The 15,745-nt window shown below is 38.8% G+C and overlaps 1 protein-coding gene across 1 annotated transcript in view; it reads right to left on the bottom strand.

The window, feature by feature from the left end:
* Positions 1-15,530, bottom strand: part of KLHL14 (kelch like family member 14) — a 137,967-nt gene extending 122,437 nt beyond the window's left edge. Inside the window, exon 1 of the mRNA XM_043975718.1 lies at positions 14,555-15,530. Coding sequence (XP_043831653.1) covers positions 14,555-15,525 — 971 coding nt within the window. The 5' untranslated portion in view covers positions 15,526-15,530. The remainder of the gene's footprint in view (positions 1-14,554) is intronic.
* Between the last annotated feature and the right edge of the window lie 215 nt (positions 15,531-15,745).

The raw sequence follows: 15,745 nt of genomic DNA on the forward strand, positions 1-15,745 counted from the left end.
GAATCAGGAAGGCCTGAGTTTAAATCAGGCCTCAAACATTTACTAGCTATATGACCTTGGATAAATCACTTAACCTTGTTTGCCTTGGTTTCCTCCTCAGTAAAATGAGCTGAAGAAAGAAATGGCAAACCACTCCAGTATCTCTGCCAAGAAAACCCCAAATGGATTCTAAAGAGTCTGACACAACGAAACAATAAGAATATTTGTAATTTTAAATATCTACAAAAAGCCAAATGACTAAAAGAATTATTCAGCTAAGTAATTAATAGTTCAATCACTATCTGAGCACATCTTCTGAATAAAGCTTAACTCCCAGAAGTCAATAGAAACTGCCATATGGGGCATGTAGCTACCAAGGATCTTATCATCTCCCAAAGATCTCATCATCCCCTCAAATTATCATCTCTATACATATGATTACCACATCTGTATACCCAGCCCTAGTTTCTCTCTTCTCTATAGTCCCAAATCACCAACTTTGGGGACTTCTCAAACTGGTTGTCCTGTAGGTATCTAAAACAACATGCCCCAGAGGCAGCTAGGTGGCACAGTGGATAGAGCACCAGCCCTGGATTCAGGAGGACCTGAGTTCAAATCCAGTCTCAGACACTTGACACTTACTAGCTGTGTGACCCTGGGCAAGTCACTTAACCCCAATTGCCCCACAAAAAAGTAAAATAAAAATTAAAAAACCAACATGCCCCAAACAGAATTCATTATCTTTCTTCTGAAATCCTTCTCTCTTACAAGCTTCACTATTACTACTGAGGGTACAACTATGCTAACAGTTATCCAGGTTTCTAACCTCGGGCTCTTCTTCAATTTCTCTTGTGCACTCACTCCACACATTCAATCAGTCTTTCCATTTGTGCCTTCATGCCATCTCTCTTATGTCCCCTTCTCTTCATCTATACAGCCACCACTGTGGTGCATGCTCTTATCATGTCATGCTTGGACTCTTACAATACCCTGGTCAGTCTCCCTGTCTTAAGTATCTCCCCACTCCAAGCTGTCCTCCACTCAACTGCTAACTTGATTTTCCTAAATCGCAGGTCTGATTGTGTCACACTTCCACCATATCGCTTCATTACCCAACACTCCCCCCCCCCCACCATGGCTACCTATATTTGATACTCAAATATAAAATTGTCTCTTGGGTTTTTAAAGCTCTTCATAACCTGGACTCTTCCTACCTCTCAAGTCTTAAATTTTAATCTTCTCTATCATCCAGTGGCACTTGCCTTCTTACTGTTCTTCCATTTTAACTGCCCTTTCCCTGAGCTTAGAGTGTGTTCCCTCATCATTTCTCCCTCCTGGTTTCCATGACTTCCTTTAAAACTTAGCTCAAACCTCACTTTCTGAAGGAGGCTTTTGCTGCTGTTTCTCCTTGCCATTGCCTACTGTCTCTGCTAGTGCCTTGTATGTACTCTGCGTATATCTTAAATGTACACAGTTCTTTGTATGTTATCTCTTCTATTAGAATGTGAGCTTCTTAAGGACATGGATTGTGTATCCTCCTCTCTGTATTTTCACTGCTTAGATAAGTGCCTGGCATATAGTAAATACTTAATAAATGCTTCTTGATTGACTGACTAAAGAAAAATTTTCCAGAGAGAGGCGCAAGGTTCACTAGTGCCCTCGCATTAATGTTTAAAAGTCCTAACTGTATGGTCTTACTTCATACTCAGTACTTTGTTTCTGCGTACTCATATAGATAACATATATAGATAAACTCTTAAGTGAGACAAACTCAAGGACATCAGTAAGAAATCCAGAAAAAAAGGAGAGTAGATGTTGTGGTCTGTCCAGGTAGCATCATGTACGCCCAAAGTACCTTATGAAATAACTCTGGCTCTCTTAACTTCCTTGGATAAATGGACATGTAGACTGATTAGAAAATGAATGGAATACCTTGACAGGACTAAATGACAGACTCTGATTCACTGAAAGCTGGAGGTGAGGAATGATTATCTGAAAAGTGGAATCAGCATCTTTTAAAAAAAAGCATTCCCAGGGATCAATCTTATACAAATATTAACTGAAATGGATACACTCTGGAAAATCAGGAAGGCCCACAGGTCCTTGAGTCAGTCTGGATGAAAGGTAAAGCTGGATGTTGTTAGGACAGTACTCATGAATTGTTTTGTACTGTGTTCAATTGTTTATTCACAGAACTCCTGCTCTGATACCTCATTGCAATGGGGTTGGGGGTGCATCTGGGTACTTGAAGGCTCTGCTAGTAAAATGGAAGCTCTGGTGGGTCTTACCAGGTTAGAAAGGCTCTGGGTATGCTTCTCATGATGGACTGTACATCTGACGTTAAAGACCAGCCTAACTTTGTTTGGAGAGGCCATTGCCAAATTCAACGCAATCCAACAAGCTTTTACTACTAAGTACCTACTGCAGTGTGCTTGACTTTAAGGTGAAAAACTTCTAGGCCCCAACTAAGAGAGCTTGCTATCTGAACTGGTAAAGGACGGTATAGTTAATGAAATCACAGGTATATTGAAATAAGTCTTTGAGAGTTTTTATTATATCTGCATTAATACCTAAAGATTCTGTGGGCCATGGGATCATAAATTTAGAGCTGAAAGGGACCTTAGTGACAATTTAGTTGAACTTAATTTTGCTGTTGAAGGAAATGAGGCTCATTCAGGATCATACATATATTAAGTAGCAGATCTGATATTTTAATCTAGGTCCTCTGCTTTCAAATACAATTATTCCCTTTCTCCCTTCCTGCCTCCCTCCCTCCCTTCCTTCCTTCCTTCCTTCCTTCCTTCCTTCCTTCCTTCCTTCCTTCCTTCCTTCCTTCCTTCCTTCCTTCCTTCCTTCCTTCCTTCCTTCCTCCCTTCTTTCCTTCCATCCATCTTTCTTTCTGTATTTGTCTCTGTCTCTCCTTCTCCCTTGTACTCACTCACTTCTGGGAGTTGGTTATTCCTTGACCAATATAATTTGTGTTTTTCTTCTCCTATCCACAGATGTTATGATATTATCTTAGGTTAAATAACTGATACCCTTCCAATTAGGATAGCTCTATCCAGTTAGGATTATGGCAGAAGTTGTCACTTAGATATATGGTCCAGTTGCCCAAGCAACCAGTGATACTAAATTTCCCTGTGTTACTAGCAATATAAAATCTGTTTTCTACAATGGAACAGTACTGGCCAAGATTCATTATATTATTATCAGACCACTTATCCTGCATTTGAAGTATCAATTGTCAAAATTCCAAGGTTCATCTAAAATTTCTCTCCTTCTAAGTTCCACCACCTTCATTATCCCCGACTACCTCATAATTGTTTTCTTGTACACAGAATTCTCCGTGGAGGTCAGTTATGTTACTTTGTCAGTTTGGAGTAGATAAAACTGTCTGGAAACCATAGAAAATTGTTCAGTTCCAAAGCAAGATTTACTAATGTGACTATTTGATTTTCTTTTCCAAGACAATTTCTTTTCTCTCTCTCTCTCTTCCCAATAATTTCTCATTGGGTAGAAGACTACAAGTTACTTATCAACCAAGCATCTCTCTCTCTCTCTCTCTCTCTCTCTCTCTCTCTCTCTCTCTCTCTCTCACACACACACACACACACACACAAACACACAGGGGAGGGAGAAAGAGAAAGAGAGCTTTGTTGGGGGCAAAGTGTGTACATTTATGTGTATATGTATATTGTACAGCTATGTAGATATATACATGTATATGTCACTACACACACACACACACATATATATATATATGCATTTAGATAGATAGATGGGTAGATAGATAATAGATAGACAGATGATAGATAGATGTAGTAAGCACTGCAAATGCATTCCATGAAAAATCCAGTTTCCTCCAATCCTCAGATTTTGGATCACAAACCACATGCACAGGTGTATACTCCCCCCACATATCCTTCATGAATGTCTTCATGTTTTCAGATGTTCCTTTCTACTCTGATATTCACACTATTCTTTCCTCACTTTCATTCTGTTTGTCTCATCCCAGCCTATCTTCGGTGGCACCTGAAGGCAAATGAAGCAAGGAAGTGAAAATGACTGTAAATTCTTCCGTTCACTTCTCTGCAGCCTCCAGTGTGTCAGTCTCCATACAGTGGTGGTTCAGCTGAGTTCTGACTGAATTCAGTGAGTCCTCATGCAGGTGCAATTTGCTAACACTCTTTTGGGTACAGTGGGGACCTACGTGCCAAAATCAAGAATTGGAAAGTATCAGTAAATAAAATCTCAAAGTTGAGTTTATGAGATTAAGTGAGTAAAGAAGTACCCTTCCTGCTAATCCTTTGGAAAAAAAAATACAAGGCTTGAGAATGCCGATCACTGCAATAACCATGATTCCAGGGCACTCATGATGATGAATGCTATCCCACCTTCTGAAAGAGATGATGGACTCAAGGTGTATAATAAGACATGTTTTTGGACATGGCTAATATGGATGTGTGCTTTGTTGGACTATGAACATGTGTTAAATAAGTTTTGTTTTTCTTCCTTTTTAAATGGGGAAGAAAAAGTAACAGGGTACAAAATAAACGCTTATTAGTTGAAAAATCAAAAATAAAAAAATAAAAACATAGGGGATAAAGTATTTAAAACTTTATAAATTAATCATTTTCTTATCCTGTGTTGTATTGCTTAAAAATTGGTCTTTAGAGGAAGAAACTTCGGGTCAACTCTGAGTGTAATAGAAGGACAGCTTCCATTTCCTTTGTCCACTTTCCATTGGCACTCTGGGTTTCATTCTAAGGATATCCTCCACCTCACTTTAAGAACTAGGACAGCCATGACTGTTCATATACATATGCAAAGAACAGATTTAACAACTCTTTACTAGGTATCAGTATAGTAAGTCCCTCCTAACTTGCCTCCTCTCAGCACACCCGATTTCACACATCAATTTTGTTGCCCCTGAATTAAACTGTAAGACAATCTTAACCTCTCTTTTCCCAATAATTTCTGCAAGACTACAATTTCCTAATCAGTCAATTGGGATAATAGAGCATATTATGATCATCACTATGATGATCATCACAAGCTCCCCTTGTAGGCAAGGCCCTGCATTACGTGTATTGTTAAGAAAGGTTTTGTAGCTTTCCTCCAACTCTCAGTTCTTTTATCAACCTTATAAGACATTGAGGTGGCATAAAAGCAGCCTTGCTTTCTACTCACTTCTAACTCTGACCTCTGGCACTTCTGAAACTGCTTCCTTACATTATGATTTTTGTGAAATATTTTGATTGACTTAGAGGTCACTGTTGAAATTTTCTTCCTGCAGGGAGTGTTTCTCCAAAGGTTTTCAAAGGTTTTAACACAAAGGTTTTCCCCAAATAAATACTACTTCTTATCTATGACTAATAGACTAGTCAAATAATGGATAAATATATAGAATTAAATTACTTCTATGTATATCCTCATCTAACCCTCCCTTGTTTCTAATTTTTCTTCTTTTTTGTGATTTGCATTCCCTTAACCCTTTAGTTTCTCTCTCAACTCCTCGCTCTTCACTCACCACCTATTTCCAACCAATTTTCAAATTTTTTCATCTCTGTCTTTTCTCTTTCTTTTTCTCTCTTTCTCTCCCTTTGGCTCTTTGTCTCTGTGACTCTGTTTCTTTCTGTCTGTCATCTGCCTGTCTCTCCCCTCTAACACTTCACCACAGGCTCTCATGACAATTGGTGCTTTCTCTACTTGAAGTCTTTTTCACTATCCCCTATCCCCCTATGTAGCTGCCAAAGACTTTTCCTGATGTGCAAATCTGACAATTTTAACTCCTAATCAATAAATTCCAGTGACTCTATGATCTCCAGGATCAATTATGATTATTTTATCTAGCATTTATAACTCCACAATCTGGCCCCTTCCTACACTTCTAATCTTACACACTACTCCCCTTCACATACTTTACATTCCATCCTTACTGTCCTACTTGCTATTTATCACACAAGATGCTCCATCTCAGATCCATATCTATCTATCTATCTATTCATCTGTCCATCAATCCATCTTCCATCCACCCATTTATCTATCATCCATCCATCCATACTTCTATCTATCTATCTATCTATCTATCTATCTATCTATCTATCTATCTAATCATCTATCATCTATCTAGTTTCTCATGCCTGCAATGCTCTGTCCTCTTCACCTATGTCTCTTGCGTTCTTTAAGACTTAGGTTAAGCATAACCTAAGACCTGCCCTGGCCCCCAGGTGCTGGTGCCTTCCATTCTACAATTACCTTATATCCATTCTGTATATATTTTACATGTAAGATCTACAAAGAAGATATAAATTCTACCAAAGTAGTCTTACACAAAGCCTCCTATAGAAGAACATGTTATCTCCTCTTTTAGAATATAAGTCTCACAAGACCAAAGATAGTTTGCATTTTTTTCTTTGTATCCTTAGCACCTAGCACTGTGACTGGTCCATAGTAAGCCTTAATAAGTGTTTGGAGATTGATTGATTGCTGTCTCCTCTGCTTCTCATTCTTCTCAATTTTTTTCACTTACTAATAATGGTCTTTTTCTTGAACTCTCACAATACCTTTTGTTTTCCTGCTGTTTCAGATTCTCCTTAGTTCTTTATTATTTCACCTTCCTGTTGTTACCATTGTTTCATTATTTTCACTGAGAAGTCTTTTGTATGAAAGGGAAATGGTAAAGAGAAGATTTAAAAATTATTTTTTCTATTGACCTCAGTTTCCTCATCTATAAAATGAAGATAACAGTAAGCCCCAACCTTCCAGGATTGCTGTGAGGATCAAAATAGATAACAATTGTAAAGCACTTAGCATAGTGCTGGGCACATAGTAAAGACTATTGTGAGATTTAAAATTGGATATACAGAGCATTAATCTCCTTTAACTTTTCCTTTATATATATATCTCCCAGATCAATACGAAAAAGGAGCCTCTAAGATTTAATCAGAGAGGGATTAGTTTTTATTGCTTGGGAATTAATTACACAACAAAAGGTGAAATCAATTAGGGAAATAAGGAAATAGGGAAGTAGATCTAAGATTAATCTCTTTGATCCCAGAGATTAAGCTGGTTTATAGAAATTTAAGATTTTCCTTTATAAAACTCACTGAATCCCAAACTGCCCCACCAGGCCGTGAACCAGCACACCCAAGGCCGAACACCAACCACATGTTTCTGAACTCCCCTCACCAGTGCACCACCATGGCTAAGTTTAACAGCCAGAGAACTTGAACTTCCATTCCACCCTCGATTTTAAGTTGGCGTTCCAGAAGTTTCTTGTGTTCTTGAATGTTCCTCCCCAAAAGGGGAGGTCCTTCAAAAGCTGCTTCAGTAGCATGCGCAATCTCTCAAATGATTCAGCTAAAACTTCCAATATTAATCTTTACCACAAATAATTTTTATCACACTATATAAATATTAGCTTTCATTATTATTTTTATTTATTATCTTAGAGCATGGAGGATTTCCTTGTCAACACTGCAAAAGTATAATATGCAGTCTTTAAAAAAAAGCCATCCTCAATGTCATAAGGATTGTGAGTTTTCTAAACAGCACATTGGAGTTTCAGGGACAAGTTACTTGTTTTCTGAGAATCCCAAGAGTGGCAGAATACAGAAAATGTCTTATTTTTAGTTGACACAACATGTAATTGCTAACATAATTTTCTTAGGAGATGGACTTATAAATGGAATGCCTTTCAATTAGATACAATCTTACTTTATACTATTAAAACCTATGAATATGCAAAATGGTATCTGAATGAAATGTCATTTTAAAATTCTGATAATATAACTAGTGAATTTAAGGCAAGCTCAGCCTATAGCTTTTAATTTCTATTTCTCAATCCAGTCCCTATGACTACTTTCATAATCACTATTTCTAGCTGTTGGACTTATCTCCTGAAGGTAAGGGCATATTAGAAGCATGAACAGGTAGCCAACTATTTAGTTGTCTCCTTTTTACTGTTCTCCAAGAAATGCAACTAATACCACTGTAACACCCCATCCTTTAAGAACCTAGATGACTGGCATCCTTAGTCAAAATTCAAGCTTCAAGTCTTTGAAAGTTTCCCTCATAGACCCAAACCAAAAGTTTTTGTTTTTTTCTTCATCATCAGAAAGACTTTCCCCATAAAATGTAAGTTCCTTGAGGGTAGAGGTTATTTTATTTTTTCATTTTGTTGTTGTCTCCCCAGCATTTAGCATAATGTTCTGCTCCCTGGCAGGTACAGAATAAATGCTTTTTGAATATTCAACTGATTTCTCTAAGTCCTGTAAACATTGATTCATTTTGTTTTCAACAAAGCCAGTACAAATGTGGCTAATCTTAGCATCCACTTATCTGAGTCCTCAGTGGCAATGAATGGTTGAGAATGGTGGAAAGTACCTGGAAAATTCATTCCTTAAGTGCGCTTTTAACACTTTATAGCCTGAAGAAAAGTTAGGAAGGAGGTTCTATGGCCTAATACAATATCCAATTGGGTGATAATGTTTTTAGACTTATTGAAATCTGCAAAATGTGCTTTCCTGAACTTCATAATCTCCAGAAACTCATTGTTCTTCAAGATGAAATCAACTCTGAAACTTTCCCTTCCTCAGGTCATTCATTTCTCATCAATGAGGCAGGACTTCATCATGCTCTGAACTTGGGTAGCCTCCAACCACCTGTATTGGTCCTCTCCCCCCACCCCATTAGATTGTGAGCTCCTTGAAGGCAAAGGCTGTATTATATTTCCCTTTTTGTCCCTAGCACTTAGCAGCACCCCCCCCATTAGATTGTGAGCTTCTTGAAGGCAAAGGTTGTATTATATTTCCTTTTTTATCCCTAGCATTTAGCACAGTGCCTGGCACAAAGTGCTTAATAAATATTTATTGATTATTGACTACTATTGTCAATATAATAAAATAAAAATTGGAGGCAGGCAAGAAAATAATATATTGTTATGTCTTTTAAAGATATTTTGTCTATACATCCAATGTAAAAGAGCCAAGGCAATTATAAAAATATATTAGGATTTCTTCCCACAAAAAAAAAAATGCACAGGGGCAGCTAGCTCCTGGAGTCAGGAGTACCTGAGTTCAAATCCGGCCTCAGACACTTAACACTTATTAGCTGTGTGACCCTGGGCAAGTCACTTAACCCCAATTGCCTCACTTAAAAAAAAAAACCCACAACAAAACAAAGCAACATGCACAAAAACCAAAAACAACCCCAACTCCACCATCAATATCCATGTAGCTGTTAAAATACGTAGAAACATTGTCTCATTTCTAATTCTTCTTTTCTGGAATGGTTTTTACAATGAACTGAATAGAATCATAAGTTTTGATCCTAATCATACTTGTTCCTAATATTGCATGGTGACAGGAAAAGAATGAATGTTCCCATTCATGCAAGCAAATGGATTGAATCAGGAATTAGGGATCCTTGACAATTTAAGTAAGCAAGAAGTTGAGGATACAGGCTGGGACTTCACGGCTATCTCTGACCTTTTCATTTAGATGATTGACTTAGTTGATTGGTAATAAAAGCATTGGAACTTTAGTGATCGATGAAATACAAGACCAATGACTAAGAAATCACCAGATTCCTCACCATTGCCCTCCTCCCCACAATACATATCACCTCCCTTGACATAAATCTCCAACTGTTTCAGCACACTTGCCAGGTTTCCCAAATGGAACACTGTGAACTGCTTATCCAGGAAATGTGGGGTATAGAACAGTCATACACTTGAAAACGTGATTGACCTCTTACCTATTTCAGTTTGACAATAATAATGAAAACAAAAATTAGCTAAATCTTGACCTGAAGTTTTTGCTATCAACCTTTTACCTTGAAACCATAACTTTACATTTGAAAAATACACTGAGGGTATTATCTCAGGCTTTTAAAAAACTTCTCTGTAAAAAATAATAATGAGAATATTAGTAGAGATTCTTTTAAACATGAGACACCTCAAGTACTAATCCCCCCAATTTGTTCCAAATAAAATAATTTTAAATCCTATTTTCCTCTTCTATCATTGAAGGGTGAAACCAATTTTTATCTACCACTTGGATTGACTATAGATGGCTTCAGTTATCCTTCCAGCTGCAAGATGATCAAACAAAGCCTCCTGTAGTGAGTTGGTTGCTTAGCTAGTTAATTCTTATAACCTCTTTTTGGAGAGATAGGAGAGCTGAGGAAGATGAGATAGTATTAGCTTTTTTAAAAAAGTAGAAAATTGCTTGATTAGTGATGGAACTATGAGATCATGAGTGAGTATCATTTTAACATAAAAGAAAAGTATATATATATATATGTATATATATATATAATCTTAATCCTAATCTTGAATTTTGCCTGCAAGTCATTTTCCAAATATAAAATTATGATAACTGTTGGTTCTGATGTCCTTTTCATTTCAGTCACTTTGGAAGACTATTTAAAATATTGCTATCCCACACCTGTGATACAATTTTGTGATCAATGTTATTTCAAGTAATAGAATATTTATGTGAATGGCTGAGTCACTTTGGATATAAATATCTCACTAGTTATTAATCTAATATCTGAGATGATAGAACTAATGTAGAGGATTAACAGTTTGGAGGAGCTATAAACAGGACATTTAGTTTGCATTGTTAAAATATAGAATGGGTTGGTAAGGCCAGGATCAATGGAAAATGCTGTGCCTGAATTTTAAATGAGCCCTTTTCTTGTTTAAGCCTATCGTCCTTTAAACACACCAAACTCAGCAACTCTGAACTGAGCTAGGCAGGGATCTCAGGATACTATCTGGTGACATCTTAAGCCACTGAAGCATCACTCTAGCAGCTAGATTATCAGCACCCCTGATGTTTATACAGAGGTTATCCCAGCAACTTGGGCAATATTTCCTCTCGCATGTATTCACATAGAATATACTCTGTATGAAGGGAAATCTTTGTAGGGAAACAGCCTGCATTCCTTAGAAAATAGTAATGGTGACAGGTGGCCTTCAAAAACATGACTATTATTGCTTCATGCCTTAAAATTTGAAGAGAAAATCCTAGATGGTTTACCTAAGTTGTACCATAATATATAAAAACAAGTCAACATGAAATGTTACTTTGGGGATAGCGCATTATGTTTTCTAACATACTTTCCTTTAGCTGAAGTTAAAACATTAACTATTGCAAACCCATAAAAATGATTTTGTGCTATTATTTTTAAAGTTAGTATTGGGGGAAAATACTGGCTTCCCTTCCTCCCCTAAAGCAAATTATTAGTAAAGAACTTTTCAGTTAAGTTCAAGGTGTATTTAGAATAAAAAACTTTTTAATTTTCGTGTACTATATGGTTCTCCATAGTACTTCCTTACCATTTGCCTAATAATAAAAATATCACATACAGGTCTAAACATCAGTACTTGATATTTTCAGAAACTTTTCAAGAGGTTTTCATTTTCTTAATTCAGTGTTTCTTCTAGGGAAATAGACCTTTGATGGAAAACTTTAAAACATTTTTTGTGGATTTCCATTCATATATCTTTAGTAATGTCTATTTATTTGACTCTGATTTGGTAAATATACTAAATTTTGCATAGTCCTTTATTAATTTTTGACATTATTAACCTAACCAAGAGCCATAAACTCAGTAAAGCAATATAAGTAAGGCAATAATGAGCCTCGATATTTATAAATTGTTTTTTCTTTGTAGGTATTTTCATTAAAAATATAATACAAATATCTTGAAAAGAATACTTAGAATGTCTTTACTACTGTATTAGCAAGGTATTATTACATTATACTTTATATAGAGAATGCATGTAATTTTTAAGTCAATTTACTTTTTAAGTGATATTATTTATTCACATCGTGCATTTAGCCCAACAGACCAGTCAGATTTAATTTTCTACTTCAATTTCTGGATTTCAGAAACTTCCATATTCCACATTTGGAATGTCACATAAATATTCAAATCATGACTAAGGTGCTTTTTAATTTTTTTAAGAATGTCTTTAAATAAAAATAATTTCATTTCAAATATGATAATAAAAAACCATTTTTCTTGTAAATCTGAATAGAGAACCTGACAATGTAAGTTAATATGCTACAGATGAAGAAACAGGGAAGATAAAATACCGAAAGCTGCAACTCAGCCTATATTAATGTTGAAAACTTCACTGTTAATTCTCTTTTCATTATTGTGAATAAAATATATTATTAAATATTTAGTTCACTGAAAAAATTAAAATATTAGTTTTCAATAATTGCCACGAAGTAACAACATTACATTGTTATAGAATCAACAGTGTGGGTTGACATGAAAGATTTTTTTCCCCCTGAATCTTCTTCCTTTAAAGGAAAATACAGTTTCCTTCCTACGGCAAGAGTATCAGATTCTTACAGCATCCATGACACTTGTAAGCATTCAGTGGTCAGAACACCACTACATATCCTTCAAATGATACGGACCAGTGAAGCTGGAAGGTATCTTCACTGAACCAGACAGCCTGGTATCTTAGCAATCCACCAGGACTCAAGCCCCAGCATGCCCCAGGTGGTGTGCAGAATCTCAACTAAAATAGGTAGTGGACTTTGCATTTTGAAAGTCAACTGTTCTGAATATTGAATTCTAGGTAGTATTTAGTGATTTAAAGTCCACACAAGGTTCTCAAAATTTCTTTTTATACATGATTTTTAAAAAAAGAAAGCACATTATTCAAAGACACTCATAGGAAGAGGTGAAATTCTAGAAGGGATTATCTGTATCAATTTGGTTATATGAGTGCATACTAAATTTGTAAAGGTTATATTATATGTTGGTGTTTTGGTTTGTGACTTAGACTGAAGGGCAGTGTTGTCCAAGTTTTGAATATGAACAGGTTCTATGTATTTATTTTAAGTACAATGCCCTTTTAGTTGTGATAAAAGTTAAAATGTGGACTGAAAACTCACAAAAATTTTTGATATTGAAATGCTAGGCCACCACAGTGAATCTTTAGCATTCTGGGTTTTAGACAAAAGAGAAATTTACAAAATAAAAACAAGCATGTTCTCTTTGAATTTGTACTTTACTCGTTCATTATTCAATCATAGGTCTAGATGCAGCCTTGTTCCTTTGATTCTTATTTTACTTTTCATACTCTGACCTCCCAATCCATTAATTCATTACCTACAGTCTTCCAGGATTTGTAACTATACATACTTCCCAGTCTAAGTATGCCCATGCCACAGTTCTCACCTTACTATCAGAGCTGTCCAGAAAACTGAAAAAATGACGTGTTAGAAACCTTAGTTATGAAGAGTATATAAAGGCACTATGGTTAAAACACAAACATGTAAGCCCACATGGCTGTACCAAGTAGATGCCACCTTTTTAGAGCTCAACCTGGTAAAAGAATGTGAGGATGGATTTTAAATACTTTCAGTTAATTTAACATTTTGGCGGACCTATACTAGCCTGGTCTGGCGTTTTAAATCATTAGTGGCTTAGCATGTAAATACGAAGCACTATTTTTCTTTAAAGTCAAGAACAAAACCCTTCTGCCAAGGCTCATAATAAGGTTTTAAAAATTGAAACTAGCAAGTGATGGCTGCCCATCCTTAGAATCCCTTATCCACAACTGTGTTCTTAAGAGGCATTATTTCTCCCTACCTGGCCCTTTCAATGTAATCCTGTTGGCAACATACAACACCTTTATAAACGAGAGCAACCCACTCGCCAAAAGCTTTGTGACTCCAGATCAAACATACATTAAACTCTTGCCCAACAAATATAGTCTATGCCTCATAATTTTGTCCCATTTATCCACCCTCCCCCCCAAAATAAGCTGGACAGTGCCCGTCACAGGGAACCATTAACCCCTTCGGGTTAACACATCTGTTTGGTGTGCGCCACCTTTGAAAGCGAAAAGAAAGGATTTCCATAAGATGGAAAAGTTTTCCTGGGCAGATGAATGACAGGGTTTCCAGCAGCATCACCAACAGACAAAGCACCTCAGTAATTATAACCTTGAAAAGGAACAAACATCAACTACCAAAAAAAAATCACAACAAAAACCAAACTTGAGGGTCTGACAGAGAGAACAGCGGTGCTCTCCTTGAATTCCAGCAACACTCTAGCGCTTCTGATCACCCAACTAAGACTGCAAGAGGAAGGGGGGGACATCTCATTACTGAAGCCCTTCCCTCGAGGAAGCAGGCAGCTTATAATTGGACTTGGAGGGGGTACTAACTATAGGGGCTACCAAGGAGCTTTGCACATGCATCATTTTTAACTGCCCCATCCCCAGCACCCCCCCACATCTGCCTGTGCCATAGTCAGCCTATGAGCCCACCATGCCTAATTTTATTAGGAAATGGGAATTTAGGTTATACTGGGCTTCAAGTCATCCAAATCTCTATTGACCCTTCGGGGATACTGAAATTAACTTTCAGAAGAAATGTCTTAATTGTTTGCATTTTAAGCCTATCCAAGAATCACCCCCACCCCACCCCCTTCCCTCCTCAAAGGCACCCCTCCCCTCTTTCCAGGGTTCTCTCAGTCTCCCTCCTACGCCCCCCCACCCCCCCGCCAATCTCCCATCCTCTTTGTTGTCTCTTACCTGCTGGCCAGGCTCTGCCTGCAATGCTGCCTGAAGGGCATCAGGTGGTAGTTCATGGCGTCCAGAAGCAGCTTCTGGCAGACCGGGTCGGTGCGCATGAAATCCACTGACTGGACCCGCTCCACCAGCTCTGGGGCTGGGATGAGGGCGAAGCGGAGGCGCTTCATGAGGTCGGGCGCGTACTGCATGCGGGTCTCCCGGTCGTGCTCCAGCCAAAGCACGGACATCTGGAAGAGCGCCAGCTCCGACTCCACGGGGGGCGGCAGCGAGTCCAGCAGGGCGCGCATCTCCTCAAAGTTGAGCAGCAGCACGTCCTCCACCAGGTACTTGTTGGCCAGCTTCTTGGTCTCCTCCAGGCCGTGCAGCGCGGCGATCTTGCACACCTGTTTGTAGTTCTGGACCGAGATTTGGTCGTTGAGGAATTGCACGCACAGCTTGGTGACCTGGGGAATGTGCAGGATTTTGCTGACTGAAAGCACCTCCTCCACCGTGTCCAGGGAGAGGGTCACATTGGCCGTGTACAGGTACTCCAGCACCAGGCGTAGCCCGATGGACGAACAGCCCTGCAGCACCAGATTGTTGATGGCCCGTGGGCTGGCCAGCAGCTTGTCGTCGGGGGAGGAGGAAGGAGTTCCCGGCTCCTCCTGCTGCTGCTGCTGCTGTTGCTGCTGCTGCTGTTGCTGCTGCTGTTGCTGCTGTTGCTGCTGCTGCTGCTGCTGCGGGTCCTTGGGGGCCCCCAGGCCGTCCTGGCCGCCGACCCCTCCCCCGAGAGGGGGGTGACTGGAAAAAAGGGATCGGAAGTACTGCGAGCAGGAGGCCAGAACGGCCTTGTGGCAGTGAAACTGCTGGCCCTGGGCCGTGAGGGTCACGTCGCAAAACAGCTGCTTCCTCCACAGCAGGTTGAGGCCGTGCAGCAAGTTGTCGCTGTGGCTGGGGTCGAAGGTGGAGGTCCTATCCCCGGATCTGGACATGGCGAGCTGCCTCAGCGCACCTGGCTTTAAACCCTCCTCCAACCTGGCAAACAGGGGTGGGGGATGGGGAGGGGGCAATGGGGGGGAAATAAGGTGGTGGAGGGGATGGGGTGTGGTTGGGGTGGGGAAGGGTGTGGAGGGGAGGGGGAGGGCGGAGAACAACAATAAATACACAGTTTGCCCCCTGGTCCAGCACTCCCTCTTGCCACTGATATATGGA

Source organism: Dromiciops gliroides, chromosome 1 (genome assembly GCF_019393635.1).
Source record: "Dromiciops gliroides isolate mDroGli1 chromosome 1, mDroGli1.pri, whole genome shotgun sequence".
Lineage (NCBI taxonomy): Eukaryota > Metazoa > Chordata > Mammalia > Microbiotheria > Microbiotheriidae > Dromiciops > Dromiciops gliroides.